The sequence below is a fragment of the Salminus brasiliensis genome, chromosome 2 (genome assembly GCF_030463535.1).
Source record: "Salminus brasiliensis chromosome 2, fSalBra1.hap2, whole genome shotgun sequence".
Classification (NCBI taxonomy): domain Eukaryota; kingdom Metazoa; phylum Chordata; class Actinopteri; order Characiformes; family Bryconidae; genus Salminus; species Salminus brasiliensis.
In genome coordinates this window covers 27,873,021-27,891,101 of record NC_132879.1, presented here as the reverse complement: position 1 = coordinate 27,891,101, position 18,081 = coordinate 27,873,021, and the positions used below count along the sequence as shown (strand labels likewise).

General features: G+C 40.9%; 1 protein-coding gene across 4 annotated transcripts in view; it reads left to right on the top strand.

The window, feature by feature from the left end:
• Window positions 1–13,120, top strand: part of mon2 (MON2 homolog, regulator of endosome-to-Golgi trafficking) — a 33,951-nt gene extending 20,831 nt beyond the window's left edge. Inside the window, exons 21-36 of one of the 4 annotated variants that reach the window (XM_072672243.1) lie at window positions 1,416–1,526; window positions 1,784–1,959; window positions 2,471–2,633; window positions 2,852–3,145; window positions 3,688–3,886; window positions 5,052–5,686; window positions 5,987–6,130; window positions 6,794–6,811; window positions 7,257–7,385; window positions 8,033–8,223; window positions 8,406–8,466; window positions 8,662–8,785; window positions 9,366–9,573; window positions 9,799–9,834; window positions 11,276–11,358; window positions 12,429–13,120. In XM_072672243.1, coding sequence (XP_072528344.1) covers window positions 1,416–1,526; window positions 1,784–1,959; window positions 2,471–2,633; window positions 2,852–3,145; window positions 3,688–3,886; window positions 5,052–5,686; window positions 5,987–6,130; window positions 6,794–6,811; window positions 7,257–7,385; window positions 8,033–8,223; window positions 8,406–8,466; window positions 8,662–8,785; window positions 9,366–9,573; window positions 9,799–9,834; window positions 11,276–11,358; window positions 12,429–12,592 — 2,736 coding nt within the window. In that variant the 3' untranslated portion in view covers window positions 12,593–13,120. The remainder of the gene's footprint in view (window positions 1–1,415; window positions 1,527–1,783; window positions 1,960–2,470; window positions 2,634–2,851; window positions 3,146–3,687; window positions 3,887–5,051; window positions 5,687–5,986; window positions 6,131–6,793; window positions 6,812–7,256; window positions 7,386–8,032; window positions 8,224–8,405; window positions 8,467–8,661; window positions 8,786–9,365; window positions 9,574–9,798; window positions 9,835–11,275; window positions 11,359–12,428) is intronic. The other 3 variants (XM_072672244.1, XM_072672245.1, XM_072672246.1) reach the window with 3 other exon arrangements.
• The last annotated feature ends 4,961 nt before the right edge of the window (window positions 13,121–18,081 follow it).

Genomic DNA, 18,081 nt, shown 5'->3' with positions numbered 1-18,081 from the left:
TTTAACACATTACAATTTAATTATTTTGCTCATCTTGATGATTTTGTATTTGATTAATGCTGTTGTGTCATTCATAATAAACAACAAACACATTCAGGTGTATATTGAGAGCTGGAATGAGAGCTGGGAAAGCATGGGCTTTGGCACAGCTATCATAGAAACAACAGGTGCAACTGTGGCGTCAGTGTTTTCACACAATTTCCTTTTGTCAGAACTTTTTACAGCTGCCATCTGTTGCATTGTGCTATTTACTGAAGGTGCCATGCATTTATTCAATATTTGAAGTTGTTAAGACAGTATGGCTGTGGATCCCTACTCCCTAATACATTAGTTTTGCGCTATAAGGGAGGGACTAATTACTAATTAGTGAAACACAAATGAATTTAGACACTTCTTCATCATTATCAACATCCAGCATCAGCACCGGCTGCATAAACAAACGTGTGTGAGGCTGAGCTGTGTTTAAAGCTCTGTACACACGCACAAACTGAATTCTGAAACAGTAAAAACGTTCATGGAATAATCTTCGATCATTACATTGCTTAAAAACATCAGCCTTCTATTAACGAACTGTATTATATGACTGGCTTATATGAGCAAACATTGTCCTCTTCATTTAGTTCCATTTTGTTGCTTAGTGGTGCCTCTCACAATGCATTTTGGTCCACATTCAGCTGATGTAGTGAGCTATGATGTTTACTATAAATGAAGAGTGACTTGTAGGAGATTTTAATGCCCTCAAAATATCCTCAAAAAGCATAAATAGGGAGCCGTTTTGGTCACAGCCAGTGTTTTTGAATGAATGCAACAAGCTGCTTTTTCAAGTTGACTTATGAATAATTTGATGAGATCTATTCTAATTGGCTGGTTTACAACAAGGCACTGTGATGACGCGCAAAATCATGCTTTGCTTTTATCTGTGTAACAAGAATATTGTAATTATTTGTATTACTGCCAATTTGAGAACCGATAGAGCTACTATCCATTAAGTTAGCCCGGGTAGCTGTACGGCCTCACCTGGAATGCAGCTAGGCTGTTTTTTGTTTTTGTTTTGTTGTTTGTTGTTTGTTGTTTTGTTTTTGTTTTTTTAGGGAAAAGTGTTTGAGGTTCACAGTATGTACTAAACTCTCATTACTATAGGGCACCTATAATACAAAACTGTATACTGTAACACCCCTGACACTAAGTTTTTCTTTTGTTATTAGCCATATTTATGCTGCCTATCATTTCATTACAAATACGTCTGTTGTGAACGGTCATCTTTCTCTCTGTTGTATTTGTGTGCATTACAAGCATATTAATGCCATAACTTTTCTCATAATACAGATGCACTGTTTTCTGCTTCTCTCAGACCTGCATTTCTGAGTGTGCGTCCTTTCCCCCCCTTTTTGCACTCTTGTTTTTGTTTCTGTCAGGTGTGCCAGCACCCTAATGCTCGCATGAGGGAGTGGGGAGCTGAGGCAGTCACATCTCTCATCAAAGCTGGCCTTGCCTACAAGCATGACCCTCCACTGTCTGAAAACCAGGTAGCTATTCTTTTTCAAGAAGCAATCTGCTGCTGTAGAAGCCTCCTATTTCTGTCTTACTTCAGTGTCCTAAGTGAGTGTTGTAAATATGGCTAAATGTGCTTTGACAGCTGTGAACCTGAGAATAAGAATGTTGGCTAAATGTCTATTTGAAACGGATTAGTCACTGCATAGTACCCAAGGGACTTTACAAGTGTGTTTACGATGCCTGTAGATAGCTTATGATCGCCTTGGTCCATTGGATTTTGTGTCCACAGAGGCTGCAGCTGCTGTTGCTGAACCCTTTGAAGGAGCTGTCTAACATACTGCACGCGGACATCAGGCAGAAGCAGCTCGAGTGCGTGCTACAGATTCTGCAGAGTCAAGGAGACAGCCTTGGCCCAGGCTGGCCTCTAGTGCTGGGGGTCATCGGAGCCATCCGTAATGACCAGGGGTGAGATGCATGCAGTGGCTTTATAAATTTATCTTTTTAAACGGAAAGTATCCAGTATAGGTTAAAATGGGTTACCTAGCTTAAGTACCTTTTATTGTCATTATAGTTTGTACAGTACAGTTCTCTTACAAAGCTGGGGTCAGACGGGAAGCAGAGAGGGTTCGGTGCTATACTAAAGAGCCCAACCGTGGCAGCTAATTGGACCTGGGTATTGAACCCACTACTCTGTAATCAATAACCCAACTGAGGCAGTTACTGATGTTGTACATGGAAACAAGACCGTTTAATACAAGTTAATAATTTAATATTGCAGGTTTAGTTTAAATAATGACTGTATAGAAATACATTTCAAATCTTCAGATGGGATTAGTCTGTAAACACAACACAGTATTGGTAATAGATGTCTGGATCAGCAAGGTTTTAGGGTAAGTTTGTTCTTTATCTGTGTACTTGCAGCTTTGTCTCTGCTGATCTCAATTTCTAATCAAGTGCTTATACCTCTGCTTTTCAGTGAATCCTTAATCCGAACAGCCTTCCAATGCCTCCAGTTGGTGGTGACAGACTTCTTACCCACCATGCCTTGTACGTGCCTCCAGATCGTCGTGGATGTAGCTGGCAGCTTTGGTCTTCAAAACCAGGAACTGAACATCAGCCTTACTTCTATAGGGCTCTTGGTGAGATCTGCTCTTAAAAAACCTGTCTAGAAGAAACTGATATGGAAAACTGATTTTTTGGAACTTGTCAAGACAACTGGAATAATTGTGTGATGTTATAAAAGTTAGTGTTGTTAGTAAATCTTGCAACTCTTTTTTTTTTTTTTTTTTTTTTTTTTTTTTTTTTTTTTCCCATCATGGAATTAAATTATATGCTTTTTGTATTTTTTTCTCCCTAGTGGAACATTTCAGACTATTTCTTCCAACGGGGAGAGATCATTACAGAGGAGCTGGAGAAAGAGGAAGCTATTCTCCTTAAACAGGCCAGAGAGAAGGGAGAGCCTCTGAACAGACCCTTTCACCCAGCTCCCCCTTTCGACTGTCTGTGGTTATGTCTGTACGCCAAGCTGGGAGAACTCTGTGTGGATCCTCGGCCAGCCGTCAGGAAAAGTGCTGGACAAACAATGTTCTCAACTATCGCTGCCCATGGAACCCTGCTGCAGCAACCCACATGGCACATAGTGGTGTGGAAGGTACACTCCAACAACCCAAGCCATCATTTCTGTTGATTACCTGATTGATTTATGGTCAATTTGAGCACAGGTGCTATTTTTTTGTTTTGTTTTTTTTCTTTCGTTTTTTTCTTTTCTGCATTTGTTGTTTTAGACTACACTAAGGAGGTGTATGAAAAGTGTATGTTCAGGACATTTTCTACACAGACAACTTTCTAACAACTCAAGGATTCAGATGTTTAAATGCTGGAAGCTTAGGACTGGTGGAAAAACTTTTGTAGACGGTTTTGTATTAAACCTTTTAAAATGATTGTGTATCACCAAATAAGTTTCCACCGTTACAAGTCAGGTTCCACCGTTATCACTTAACTACATTGTTTACTTATAGTGAAGTGAGTTACAGTGAACAAGGAGTCAGATATTTAAATGTGTGCTTACAGTTCCATAATGCTTGATTTAATAAACTACTACAAAACATAACGTGGCTTCTGACAATAAAACGTATGTTTTAAAACTCAAGAACAATTATGTAAAAAAAAATGTGCTGTACTGTAACCTTGCAGGTGCTTTTTCACTTACTGGACTGCGTGAGGAGGTCCTCCACCACTGCAGATAAGGAAAAGATTGAATCAGGTGGTGGAAACATCCTTATTCATCACTCACGTGACACCGCAGAGAAACAGTGGGCAGAAACTTGGGTACTGACCCTGGCTGGCGTTGCTCGGATCTTCAACACCAGGAGATACCTGCTCCAGCAACTGGGTGAGAAATGACAGACATGCTTTAAAACACTGATTTTGCATCTGAAATGTACCACAAACCCCAACCCCAGTGTTTGGGTTAAACTGTTGTCTGGAAAGTTGCAAGTGTGGCAGTGGTGTTTGAGGAAGTGAAGACAGTCTTTTACTTGATGTAACACACTGAAGCACTGCAGATATACACATGTGAGATCTTTCAAATGTGGTGTGTAGCCAGTGCATAAGAATGAGTTCCCCTTTGAAACTGTACCAAAACCAAAGACTTCCCAAAACAATAAATCGTTCTTATGGCATTATTCTGTAAGATATTTGACATGCATGATCTTGCATGTAAAAACATTACAGAGAGGGGCAAATAAATGCAACATGGGGTAAAATATTTACATAGTTATTCAAATAAAAATGTATCTTACTTATATTATTGTTAACTATTTGTGTAAGTATTTATTATACCCAAATAACTGAAATTTACTAATTAGAGCTGAGCAATATGACAATATTTTATAATATTGTGATGAATTTTGTTATTTTGGTACACACTATGCATTTATGAGTGTATTGTGGATATTGTAAGTGCTTAAAGATCACTGATTATCTGCACTTTTCATTACAAAGAGTGTAACCAGTCTTATTTAATTCAATGAAGTGCAGCATATTCTGAGTAAAAATCATGGTACTTAGTATTGGAGAGTATTTGGAGAGCAGTTTAAAAAAAAAACGCTGCTGGTGCATTTTGTTTACATGGCGAGATATTGCGATAAATATTGTACATCGTAAAAAATGTCTTTAAATATTGTGATCTAAAATCTTTACATATCGCCCAGCACTAATACACATCATAAAAGTCACAGACTTTAAAAATAAAGTAAGTAAGCATAATTAGCTTACGTTTCCAAGCATGTAATGAGAGGCTTACCAGGCTAAGGTACAGCCTCCACCTAGCAGGGTCGGTTATATTACAGTGTATCTAATAAAGCTTGAATAAACTGAAAACATTGGAGATTTTTACACACAGATGATTTCAAAATATTTTAATTGTTATATTTCAGCTGTGCTGATACTTGCTTTCAGCACATGGTCCACATGGACACTTTGTCCTCTTATGTTTATTGAATGTATTCTTTTTGTTGTAATAAGCACATCCCTTCTCTGGTAAAATGCTGTCCTAGGTGATTTCTTCAAAGCCTGGGAGGTCTTGTTGGACCATATTCAGTCAGCAGCACTCAGCAAGAACAATGAAGTGTCCCTTGCTGCTCTTAAGAGCTTCCAAGAGATCCTTCAGCTGGTCACACCTGTAAAAGACACGGACAAGCCGGATGCTCTGGGTGCTATGGACATTTCTCCCGTCCTCATGGACCCCCTTACGGCCTCAGGCCCTGGCAGACCCCTTCCTCGCTCTGACTCTCTTGTGGAAAGGCTTGCTCAGCGCTACAGTGCTCAGCCTCAGCCCCCTCCGCCTGGGGAAGAGCAGGACGACTCTGCCCTCTGGTGGTCAGCATGGAGTACATGGTACCGAACAGGGACTGAATGCACAAGGCCCCCGAGCGGTGGCACGGAAAAACTAGCCTTTGTGCCCAGTCAGCCCTTTCTAACAGCGCTGATCCAGATTTTCCCTGCCCTTTACCAGCACATAGCAGGAGGGTTTAGCATGGAGGACTTGCGCAAGCTGGGGGTCATACTGCATGGAGCAGTGTCTGTACCCATCAGCTCAGATGCTTCCCCTTTCATACTCCCCTCCTATACAGAGGCAGTGCTCACTAGTCTGCAGGAGGCTGTACTCACAGCTCTGGATGTGCTACAGAAGGTAAGAAGCCCAGTGGGCTAAAGCACATGACTTAAGAGAGAAAGGTTTTACAGCAGACAAACATGTAAAACTCACTGTAATGTGTGAAATAGCCCTTGAATGAGCAGTCAGAATGATTTGTAGGAAAGTGTTGAACGTCCAGATGCAGAACAAATTCTAATCATAATAATATTAATTCTAAAAAGTCTAATGCTGACATGATTAAAATTATAGCACGCATTATTTGCACACTTAAATCATAAGCACTCAAATCAAAGTTTGCATATGTATATTGAGTGTTTTTTTTGTTTTGTTTTTAAGGCAATTTGTGTTGGCCCCGAGACCCTTCAAGTGATGTACCCTGCCATCTTTGAGCAGCTTCTGCAGTTTGTGGAGTTCTCTTGCAAGCCGCCACAGTATGGCAAAATGGAAACCAAGCATGTGGCTAATGCTAAATATAATCAGGTAAGAGAGTATGTTCTGCATATAATTCATATATATATATATATATATATATATATATATATATATATATATATATATATATATATATATATATATATAATGTTATCTGTTTTTCCACTTTCATTCATATATATACACATACATACTTGTTTGTTTTTTTTGCAACATTTTGCGCTTTTCTAATTCTTTGCCTTTTGATATTGATGCTTTAAATGAGACCAAGGTGGTGGTTGGGCTGCTTTGCAGAGAAGATTGTTGTGAGATTGAGATGGGAACACACTACAGTCCCTTTTACATTATAAATGCATCAAATGTCCTTTTCTAATTTCATATTTTGTATTTATTTTTTGATTCCTTTCATTCAGCATCCTTTTCTGAATCCTTTGCTGTTCTTAGCACACTTTGAATCCTAAGCACAGCCACTCTTCTCCACCCATTCTTACCGTTTGCCTTCTTAACCACTTTCTGAGATTTTTTTCTGAATGCTACAGCTTCCACAGATACCTTGTTATAGCACATCTTCAAGAACCCGTCCTTCTCAGTCCTTTATCTGTTCATTCTGAAGTTTTCTGTCATTACTCTGTGCTGTCATGTGAAGCGGTTAACGTTTGTCCACTCTTCTCTCGTTCTGTTTTTTGTACTTGTCATATGGATCCACTTTAGATCCAACTGTTTGCACCGGTGAGTCTTTCCCACCCCCCCCCCCTCTATGCCCCTCTTTCAGCGTAATGTGACTGGGTGGTAGCCCTTGTGCCTTGGGACGACTTCCTCCTGTCTTCATTATCACTTACACTTTCTTTCACCTGTTCTCCTTTCGTCACCAACCATGCCTTCCTGACTTCCATGTGCTGTCTGAACAAGCTCCAGCAAGTCTCTGATAATGATGGTTGTTTTTAAATAAATAGTAAACAGATTTTAGTAGTTGTTGGAGTTTGTTGGACTGTCTGTTTGTAGGTTTTCAATGTTGAATGTGTGTGTTTGTGTTTTGTGTGCGAACATTTAGCTTTAATCAGTGTATTTTTTTTTATAACTCTGCTTTTGTGGTAATGGCTATACGCAGAAATGAGCTGACATTATTTATCTATGGAAATTCTTCCCTTCCCGTTCTCTCTTTTTCCCTCTATAGGCAGAATGGGTGGCCTTAAACTATGTGCCATTTGCAGAGAGGTCTCTAGAGGTGGTGGTAGACCTGTATCACAAAACTGCCTGCCACAAAGCTGTCATCAGTGAGAAAGTATTACAGAGCATCATCAAGGTAATGCTTTGTCTTTTTTTCCATCACATTCATAAAAAAGCACCTGAGATTTGAATTGTGCCCATCTGTGACGTTCCTATTTTTATATCATCAGTGTCAGACAAAAACCTCTTGTCACCATTTTTCTTATTTAGACACAATTTGAATCTGAACAGTTGTTAGAATTTCATGATAAATGGCCAAAAGAAATGATCCAAAATTACTCTCAAGTAAAATCTTTTTACACTGAGTTCCGCTGACAGTTAAAGCTGTCAGCTTGTGCTCCCCCTGCAGTCATAAGGTGAAATTCACCATTTGAGCCATCTCTCAAGAAGGACACATGCATTTCTGGACAAACTGATAAACATAGAACTATACTGTCATGGTAAATTAATATTACTGAATTGTGCATAAATACAACTCAGCGTGCCTTATTTTGAAGCTTATTTTATGTACGAATGCTCCATATGGCTTTAAGAAAGTTTTTCTTTGTCATTTATCCTTCATTTGGGAGATTTTTGGGGGTTTTGTGTGACAGTGATAAGAATGTATCAGTGCATATTACAGTGTGTAAAGTACTTGCCTAATAAACAAGGAATAGGGTAATAGCCTTCATTAGTGGTGCATAAATGCTGAACTCTTCCTCCTCTTTGTAACCGCTGCTGTAGACTCTTAGAATGCCCTTGGGGCTGAAGTACGCATGTCCTGCAGAGAGCACCTGGAAGCTGGCGGTTTCCTCTCTGCTCAAAGTTCTCTCCATCGGCCTCCCCGTTGCCCGGCAACAGGCCTCCTCGGGCAAGTTTGACACCATGTGGCCTGAGCTTGCCAACGCCTTTGAGGACTTTCTATTCACCAAAAGGTTTCTGACACAAGTATTCTACATATGTTTAGTCATTTTTAAATTAATAATATAATGTTATTTATTTTTATAATACTTCTTAGTGTTTTTTTTAGGACTGTGGGGTGGGGGGGGGATAAGTGTTTGCCTTAATGAAAATATGACTAAAATCAGTACCAATGTAAATGTAATTTTGTGTCCAGCACACCTCCTGATAACCTGTCCATTCAAGCGTTCCAGAAGAATGAAGCTGTTGATGTCGAGGTAAGCTCAAGGCATGCTTTTTACGAGTTAAGCTTTATAAGTAAACAGTATCAATACAGGGCACACCCCCTAGCCTTTTTCAACACTATGACTTGCAACAGGTTACAGAGGTTTAGTGTAATGAAGTGTAATGAAATTATAGGATGCTTTTCATTAGAGATTGTTTTTTTTTTTTTATGTCTGTCTGTCCTCTAGGTGGTGCAGTTGATCAGTTCCGAGATTTTGCCCTATGCCAACTTCATCCCCAAAGAGTTTGTAGGTCAGATCATGACCATGCTTAACAAAGGATCCATCCACTCCCAGTCCTCTTCGTTTACAGGTGGGGAACAAGCTGTCGTTTCATTTAACAGATTGACTTTAATTAATTATACTGTACTGAGTGGCTGTACAGTCTGTTACAGCATTGAATTTCATACTCTCTCAAAAATAACAGAAATAATACCAGACTTTCACCACACACAAAAAAAGAATCTTTAAACAATATGCTTTTGTACAACTTTTTGGGTAAAAGGGTGAAAAAAAGAACCATTACTCAGAATGATGTTGATGCTCCACTGACTTGTAAGAAGGAGAGTGGCAGCACTCTGGGGCTGGAACATTGCGGCTACTACACTATGTAACTTTGGTGGAGCTGCACAAGCCCTCTCACAACGCTGCACAAAGTCATATTTCTGTCGAATTCGAGTAATGGCACTCTGCTTTGTCTGTCCAAATACCTTGGTCGCTTTTTCAGAGTGTAGGCAAGGCAGCTGTTATTGGTGACACATAAACCTAAGCACATTTTTTCATTTGTTTGTTTTGCACTTATTTACACGTGTGAAACAGCATTCTCACATTAGTGAATGTTGTCCTTTTCTGGAAGTATATACAGTGTTTAATAATGCTCTTTTTGGTTGCAGAGGCAGAGATTGATATTCGGATGCGGGAGGAGTTCTCTAAAGTGTGTTTCGAGACCCTGCTGCAGTTTTCCTTCAGTAATAAAGTGACCACGCCACAGGAGGGCTATATCTCACGCATGGCTCTCTCAGTGCTGCTGCAGAGAGCTCAGGATGTGCTCCGCCGCTACGTCGAGGACGAGAGGCTCAGCGGCCGCTGCCCGCTGCCAAGGTAATTCCGATACGCTCACATATATAGCACACAAACACACACGGAGCTCTAAGATGAATAGGTGAGTTATTTCAACTTTCAAAAACAAAAAAATCCCCTTTTGAAATTCTATTGCTCTCTCGACCACATGACTGGCATGTTGTACTCATCTAGATGTGCTCTTGCAGTGTGTGAATCTGCCACACACTCAGAACCATAACAGTCTTCTCACTGTGTCTCCCTCAGTGCACTCAGGATGGAGCTAGAATGCCATCCGTACAGGTTAAGCCCATTTGCATCTTTCATTGGTCCATCATTCATCTGTTGAACGTTGTTCTTCAGTTTTGTTTTCAGTCCCCTTTTGTTCCCCCTCACAATTTGTTGGCACGGATGTGACACAGTGTGATGGCTCTGTACCTGTGAGTGATCAGATACTGTCCCCTGTCATTATCTATGTGGTTATATATCTGGACTTTTGGACCAGGGAAAACAGTGATGCACAATGTTGGCTCATGTTGTAAAGCATGATGACACCTGGATGTGCTGTTTTATGAATGTCATTCAGGTATATCATTTATGAAAAGTGTCCTGATAAACAGTTCGCCCCTTGTCTGAATTTTAGAATTTGTGCACTTTTTTCTGATTTTATTGCAATATTGTAGTTGGAAAAGATAATGCCTTTTGGTACTACTTTTATATCTTTAGTGTGTAAGGCTTAAATTATGAAGTCTTTAGGAGTGAAAAGGTGTGTCAACATCTCAAGAACTGCAAACATACTCTTGCCACATCTAAGATCAGTGTTTATGACTCAACCATCAGAAAAACCAAGAATAAGATTCATGGCAGAATAGCACAACAGTAACTATTGCACATTTAAATGAATGCATATGTTCAACACAGGCTCACCAAGAAACACATAGATGACTCCTGAGTTCTGGAACAATGTGTTATGGACAGATGAATCTTACATGGAGCTCTTTGGCCAACACAGATGATGATGATTTTGCTGCATCAGGAACTGGTTGCCTTGCTACCATGAACTATGAACTGAACTGACGCTTATGTATAGTTCAGTAATGGAACAAGACCATGACATTTGAAGTATAAACTTTTGTAATTGCTTTGTTAAAGATCCTACCTAAACCCTATTGAAGTGTTGTGGCAGGACCTGAAACACTCAGTTAATGCCCCAGAGTTTCACTTTCATGTATTATCAGGTTTTGGTTTAAGATCTCCTGTCATTTGGTGTTTGAAATGTGTGCAGATTCAAGAATTCAGACTGGGTGCAAACAGTTTTTCACAGCGCTTTGTATTGAGGGTCATTTTGTAGGATGATGGTATGAAGCTGAATTAGTTTTACCAGAGGAGGTTCCGTAATGTAATTCCTAACACGCTTGACAGGACAAAGTATACATCAAATTTCCCCAAATTCCCAGATAGCCCAAGCAATAACACTACATCCCAGACACACAGTTCTGCGACAGGCATAATAATACATGTCATTTGAATGGGACTACTGTCTCTGAGTTCCAGGTTCAGTCGGGTACAGAAGGCTGTTCACACCAAAATTAGAGGTGTTAGAAACGTTGAACATTCCAGATCCTTGTCAGTAAGCACTTTACAGTACCTCCATCAGGAAAACTAATCTGTTTAAAAAAATGATGGCGTTATGTCCGAGACTTCCCAGTGATATTCCTTCTATTTGTGTTTTTTCTTTTCCTAGGCAACAAGTGACAGAGATCATATTTGTCTTAAAAGCTGTTAGCACGCTCATGGATTCCCTGAAAAAGACACAACCAGAGAATGGTGAGTATGTTGATTAGACTTGTGTAGTAGTATGCGGTTCTGTATTGTCTTTAAAACTTAATTTTTATGTTTTCAGAGTGAAACAAATGTACCCCTTTATTTTTGAAGCTGCCGTAAACTTGCTTTTATTGAGTTTTTTTTTTTTTGTTCACATATTATAATATTCCGATTTTTCTTTTATAATGTTCATTATGCTCATTGGGGGACTGATTGGCTGGTTTACGTCATCACTTACTGGATAGTGTTGCTGTCCTCTCTGGGTCTTCACTGTTGTGTAACCGTTTTGGGGTTGTGTTTAGCATCTGAAGGTTTTCGCTAGTGGGCTAGATGTATGTAGATTGTATGGGTGTGAATACAGTGAGTCTAGACTTTTGCAGAACCGTTTTGAGGTTGCGTTTAGCATCCGAAGGGTTTCGCTAGTGAGCTGGATGTATGAAAATTTTATGGGTGTAAATACAGTGAGTCTAGACTGTTGTGTAACCGTTTTGGGGTTGCGTTTAGCGTTGGAAGGCTTTCGCTAGTGGGCTAGATGTATAAAAATTTTATGGATGTAAATACATTGAGTCTAGACTGTTGTGTAACTGTTTTTGGGGTTGCGTTTAGCGTTGGAAGGCTTTCGCTAGTGGGCTAGATGTATAAAAATTTTATGGATGTAAATACAGTGAGTCTAGACTGTTGTGTAACTGTTTTTGGGGTTGCGATTAGCATCGGAAGGCTTTCGCTAGTGGGCTAGATGTATGTACATTGACTACAGTGTACATACATCTAGCCCACAGTACACATACAGTGACTAAAGAGAAAACAGTGTTTTAAGGTTCACAGTATGTCACTTTCATGTAGTGAGCTCTCATTATTCAACTATGCCAAAGTAAATACAGTGCTGATCTTTTTAAGAATTCCATATTTAAATATTTCAAATACACTCATGTCCTTTTCTTTAAATAATCCCTTTAATATGTTTTTTTCCTGTTTTCTCACTCTGTTACTTGTGTTGTCCTCTCTCTCTCTGTCTCTCTCTCTTACTTTCACCTCCTCCATGCCGTGTTGCTGACTTGCCTGTGTCTCTGCAGTGGATGGGAATACTTGGGCCCAGGTGATCGCACTGTACCCCACTCTGGTGGAGTGCATCACCTGCTCCTCCCCGGAGGTCAGCTCCGCTCTGAAGGAAGCTCTGGGGCCTTTCAAAGACTTAATGCATCCGCCAGTGTCCAAAGTGCAGAACGGGGAGTCATGATCCCATACTCCCCGCAGGCTTTTTATCCAACCAGAACCATGAATGTGACTCTCTCACACACCACACACACAGACTCTTTCTCACCCCAGCGCATCATTTTGCTGTCGTCATGGAAACCAAGCTCCATCGTTCTGAGCTTCTTCTAACACAAGTTTATATTAGATTACAATTGGCTGCCTGGACAGTAACAATGTATTAACTGCTCCATTCAAATTTGCAGTGTTCATGGTTTTATGCCCTTCTCCCAACACTTTTCTTTAACATGACAGGAGTTAATGTACAGTGTGTGGTGATGTAGTGTTAATGATGTAACAGAAAAAGACGTATTTCATCATTTAATGATCTCAAGCCCAAGAATGGTTTCAAAAATTCATCAATTAATAAAATGATGGACTTTTTTGTGACATTTTCTCAGAAGCAAAATATTTTATGCAAGGTCTTACTGTAACATTCCATGCCATCTTTAGTCAGCTGGAGAAGGGATGTACCGTGTGTGTGTGTAAAATAAATGGTACAGTTCTATGAAAATCTAATCCTTTTTTTTTTTTATCTAGGTATGTGCACAAACATAATGAAGTTTTAAAGTTGGTTTTACATGGATCACCATAATATCTGGAGTGTGTGTCTATAACAGAAGCCAAAACATTATGACTACTTTTTGTAACTTATTGTAACAGCGGTGCAAGTTGCGGTCTAGGATGTCACACTAGATTGTGAGCAAATGGTCATTTGTTGGACACAGGGCCAGGTACACCACTTCATAGAATGTTACTCTGTGATGCCAGTGGGTTTTTTCAGCAGAATAACATGCACACACTGTTCAAGAATGGATTGAGGAACGTGAAATTAACCAGATGTCAGTCCGATGAAGTGCTGGAAGGACACGCCTAATACACCGCAGCTCCAGCTCACAACTCACAGGACTTGAAGGATCTACTGCTGACATTTTAGTGCCAAATAACTCTTAAGTCCATGTCCATACCTCAGCTTGCCTGAGCTGTTTCAACAGCACATGAAAAAAACAGCAGCATTAGTTGTTGGCTAGTGTCGCTGTCACACAAAAATCTTGTATCTACATTTTGGCCATATTTTCGTCCAGGAGTTGTTCTTTACATTGTGCCAGAATAACGTGATTAAGGGATCTATAGAAATGCTCCAAAATGGCCTGGAATAAAATCTTTCTGCATTGACTTCAAGTAATTTATTCCTTCTTAAGTAAAGTTGCCTTAGATCCAAGATACAAGGTTTTTGTATGATACCGACAATATGTATGTAGAAATATACACACATACACTGTACTACTGTACTGTGCATAAGACAGGTGCCTGAGAAAATTACTATGCTTTGCGAGTGGGGTAGTAAGCATTCATTTGCTCAAAAATTATAAAAATATAAAGGTCTCAGTGGTATTGAATGGGTTAAATTAAGAAAGTGGGAATTTAAGAAAGGGATTTAATAAAAACCTTTACTGTAAAAAAAAAAAAAAAAAAAATTAAAGTGTCTCCCTTTCCCAGGCATTCTCCATTTTAAATAATACTAAAGGGTTCAGAGAGTTCATAGGATTTAATATGTAAAAATGACTAAACGACCTCTAGATGAAGTTTCCCCACAGCTGCCACTCCGCATTAAACCCATCCTTAAGCAGCAACAGCAGCCTTCTGGAGTGAAGGGGGAGCGCTAACTAGTCGCAACCAGTCACAAGGGTCCTGATTCTAAGGGTCCAGGACTGATAGGGACCCTACAAAATTGTAAGTATAAAAAGTATTTTTTTGACAAAGAATTTTGAGAATTTTGGCAGAATTACGTTAATGTCGTGGAGCCCACAGTGAGCCCGAAATTGCTGGCAGCGCCCCAAAGTACACACAGCAACAACCAGCAAACCAATGAGGGACCCTACTGAACAGAGGTCTCAGCGTGTCAGTGAGTAGAGAATTGAGGCAAAGTAAACAGTGAACTGAAGATGGTCAGTAATCAGACAGTTACACATATCAACATAGGCTATGGTGCTAGATAAACATGGCCATGTGTGCCTAGCTTTGTTAACAGGCTTTTAATTATATTAAATATATATTTTTCATTTTAAAAAAAGGTTAAGAACAATTTCAGTGGTTAAATCAGAGGTCAGTTTCACTGATTAAGGCTGCAAATCAGTGGTTTTGCCCATTAAAAAGTCTTGGCTAAAGAAATGTGTGGTACTTTTAAGATGTGTTAAATGAAGAGTTTGCGTTTCATAGGGATGCATCAGACCTTTGGACAATGTTAGATATGTGATTTGCGGGGTGGTGGTGGCCCAGTGATTAGCCCACTAGGTTATTTAAGGGTTATAGGTTCGATCCTCAGGTTCACTAAGCCTCCACTGTTTGGCCCTTGGGCAAGGCCCTTAACCCTCTCTGCTCCCCAGGCGCCACAGCAAAGGCTGCCCATCGCTCTGGCATGTGTGTTCACTGTCTCACCGTCTGTGTGTTCAATTAGCGGATGGGTTAAAGGCGGAGTCCGACACAAATGGTCATTTTATGGGATACTTCATGATGCAGATTTGCAGGTGGTCCCAGTTTCTACATCTTTCTAAAAAGATATAGAGATCAGCCCATTAGAACCAGCTCAGCTCTGATTTAGCACCTTGCACCATGTGTCATATAATGAAAGGCATGCACTGGGCAGTGTGTCACTCGGACGCTGAGAGGAGTAACCTCCTGCAGGAGGAGCCAAACCGTTCTCCTGACCGGAAGAGGGATGGGCGGGGTTGTCTTTCATTTCATTGGCTAGCTCTCCGACCAATCGCTGAGCGAGGAGAGAGAGTAGCCCGCTTCACAGCCGCAACCGCGAGCCTGCTGTTCAGCGGGATGGGCGCGCGACCTGCGGACGCACACACACGCGCTCGCTCGCGCTCACGTTTCTTTAGACCCGTGAGACTCTGTGGAGAAGCGGCTCTCGTCTCGTCGCAGGCTGCCATGTCCTGGCTGAGGTAGTAGTTTGTGCTGTTGGTTGGGATGAGAGATTGCCCGCTATGGAGGTGACTGCGCAAGCTACTGCCTTGCTAGTGCTGGTGATCAACTTCAGCTGGAGTGCGGGCTGTCTCTGAAGACGTGGACTACTTCAGTATCCCGTACAGAACTGCAGGTCACTGCACCAACAGGAGAATCCACGCGACTGTGGTTGACCTGTACGGCAGCGGTCGCCGCCTCCTCTGCTAGTGAAGAGGATCAGCTGGTAGCTACATGTAGAAATCCGTAATCCGGGTGTCCGTGTGTGCTGGAGTGGACCGAGCCGAGCTCACACTGGAGCTCGTTTAGCTGTAAATGTTTAGCTTAAATGCTGAGAGCGGCTGTTTGCCTCCACCAGCTCCAGCCGCTCCGATTCAGCGTTGCTATGAAGAGAGAAAGCTGACCTTTCCTGCCTATTATCTGGGCGTAGCTGTGGGCAGTAGCCGCGCGGCTGCAGGTGACTCATTTCTGAAGAGGTGTTTTGTTGTGTGATTGGGAATTTTAATAAATAGGCTGGGGATTCGCCTGGGATCTGGGGATTTGAATTAAACGGCTGAGGGTTTGTCTAGGATATGGGTCTTTGAATGAATGGGATTGGGAGTTGGCTGGGATCTGGGAATATGGCTGGGAATTTGAATGAATATACTGGGGATTTTTTTTCTTGGATCTGGAAATTTGAATGGATAAAATTGGGATTTGGCTGGGATCTGGGAATATGACTAAGGATTTGAATGAATAGGCTGTGGATTTGGCTGGGATCTGGGAATGGTTGGGAATTTGAATGAATATACTGGGGGTTTGGCTGGGATCTGGGAATGGTTGGAAATTTGAATGAATATAATGGGGATTTTTTTTCTTGGATCTGGAAATTTGAATGGATAAAATTGGGATTTGGCTGCGAACTGGGAATATGGCTGGGAATTTGAATGAATATACTGGGGATTTTTTTTTCTTGGATCTAGACATTTGAATGGATAAAATTGGGATTTAGCTGTGATCTGGGAATATGACTAAGGATTTGAATGAATAGGCTGTGGATTTGGCTGGGATCTGGGAATGGTTGGGAATTTGAATGAATATACTGGGGATTTGTCTAGGATCTGTGAATTTGAATGAATATGATTGGAATTCATCTGGGAATATGACTGGGAGTTTGAATGAACAGGCTGTGGATTAGCCTGGGATCTGGAAATATGGCTTAGAATTTGGCTGGGATCTGGGAATGGCTGAGAATTTGAATGAATATACTGGGGATTTGTCTGGGATCTGGGAATTTGGCTGGGGATTTGTCTGGGATCTCAAAATATGGCTGAGAATTTGGCTGGGGTCTGGGGAAAATGACAGGGAATTTGTCTGGAATTTGGGAATCTGCTTGGGAATTTGAATGAGATCCTAAACCGTAGTTTAAAGAGTATCAGAGGGCTACATACCTTAACCGCCTTGCTGTGGATTGTCCAATTTGTGATGCCCATTAAAATTTAAATAAACTAACTGCTTCTGTGTGCAGTTGGTTTATTCAGTGCAACATCGGATTACAGTCTTTCATTTCTTTTGTTTTCATGGTCAAAAAATTCCTGGTGGAAATGTAAACGTGCTGAGCCCTAATCATAATTACCACTAGGTGTGTAGTCTGCATTATGTTCTAAGTGCCTTGATATACATGCACCTGTAAAATGCTGTTAGGTAAGCTCAGGGAGAAACATGGGTCAATACAGAGTTTTCCTTTTTACAGAACCTTAAAAAGTGATCAGTGGTTAAAGTCAGTGAGAGATATGCAAGTTACCTCTAGATATAGGTAAATATGTGATTTATGTATCTGCAGAGTCAGTCAAAATGATCATGTAGTAATACTGAATTGGTTGGCATTTCTCACAGCCCCTCCTTCGGGCCTCTCCTCCTATTAGCATGTGAGTGACCTTGAGGATCCATCCTCCTACGCATGGTGCTCAGGGTGTGTGTGTGTGTGTGTGTGTGTGTGTGTGTGTGTGTGTGTGTGTGTGTGTGTGTGTGTGTGTGTGTGTGTGTGTGTGTGTGTGTGTGTGTGTGTGTGTGTGTGTAAGAGAGAGAAACAGAGAGAGAGAGATGGATGATAAAGCCAGGGCTCATGGCACACACTCTATCTTATCATGCCAAATGAGTCTTGTTGTAGTCACACTCAGGCTGTGCTGACCAGATGGCCTCTCTCTTGGGAGTGTGTTGGTGGTGCCCAGCAGATCACACAGCTCTACAATTAAATCACATACATACACCTCATCTAGCTGTGTAGCAGCAAAGGAAAAGGCGATGAAGTAAACTGAATGTATTGCAGATTGGGCTAAAATTGGTAAGACTACACCTCTGAGCAGGGTGGCCAATAAAGAGGCTTTCTTTTACCACAGGTTTGTGGAAGACTGAAGAAGAGCCTGTACAAGTGTAGGAGGGGGGAGAACTCTGAGAACTTGGGTTGAGGTTCAGGGCAGCTTCTGCTTTGATCTATAAGGCGTGGTCATCCTACCAAATTTTATA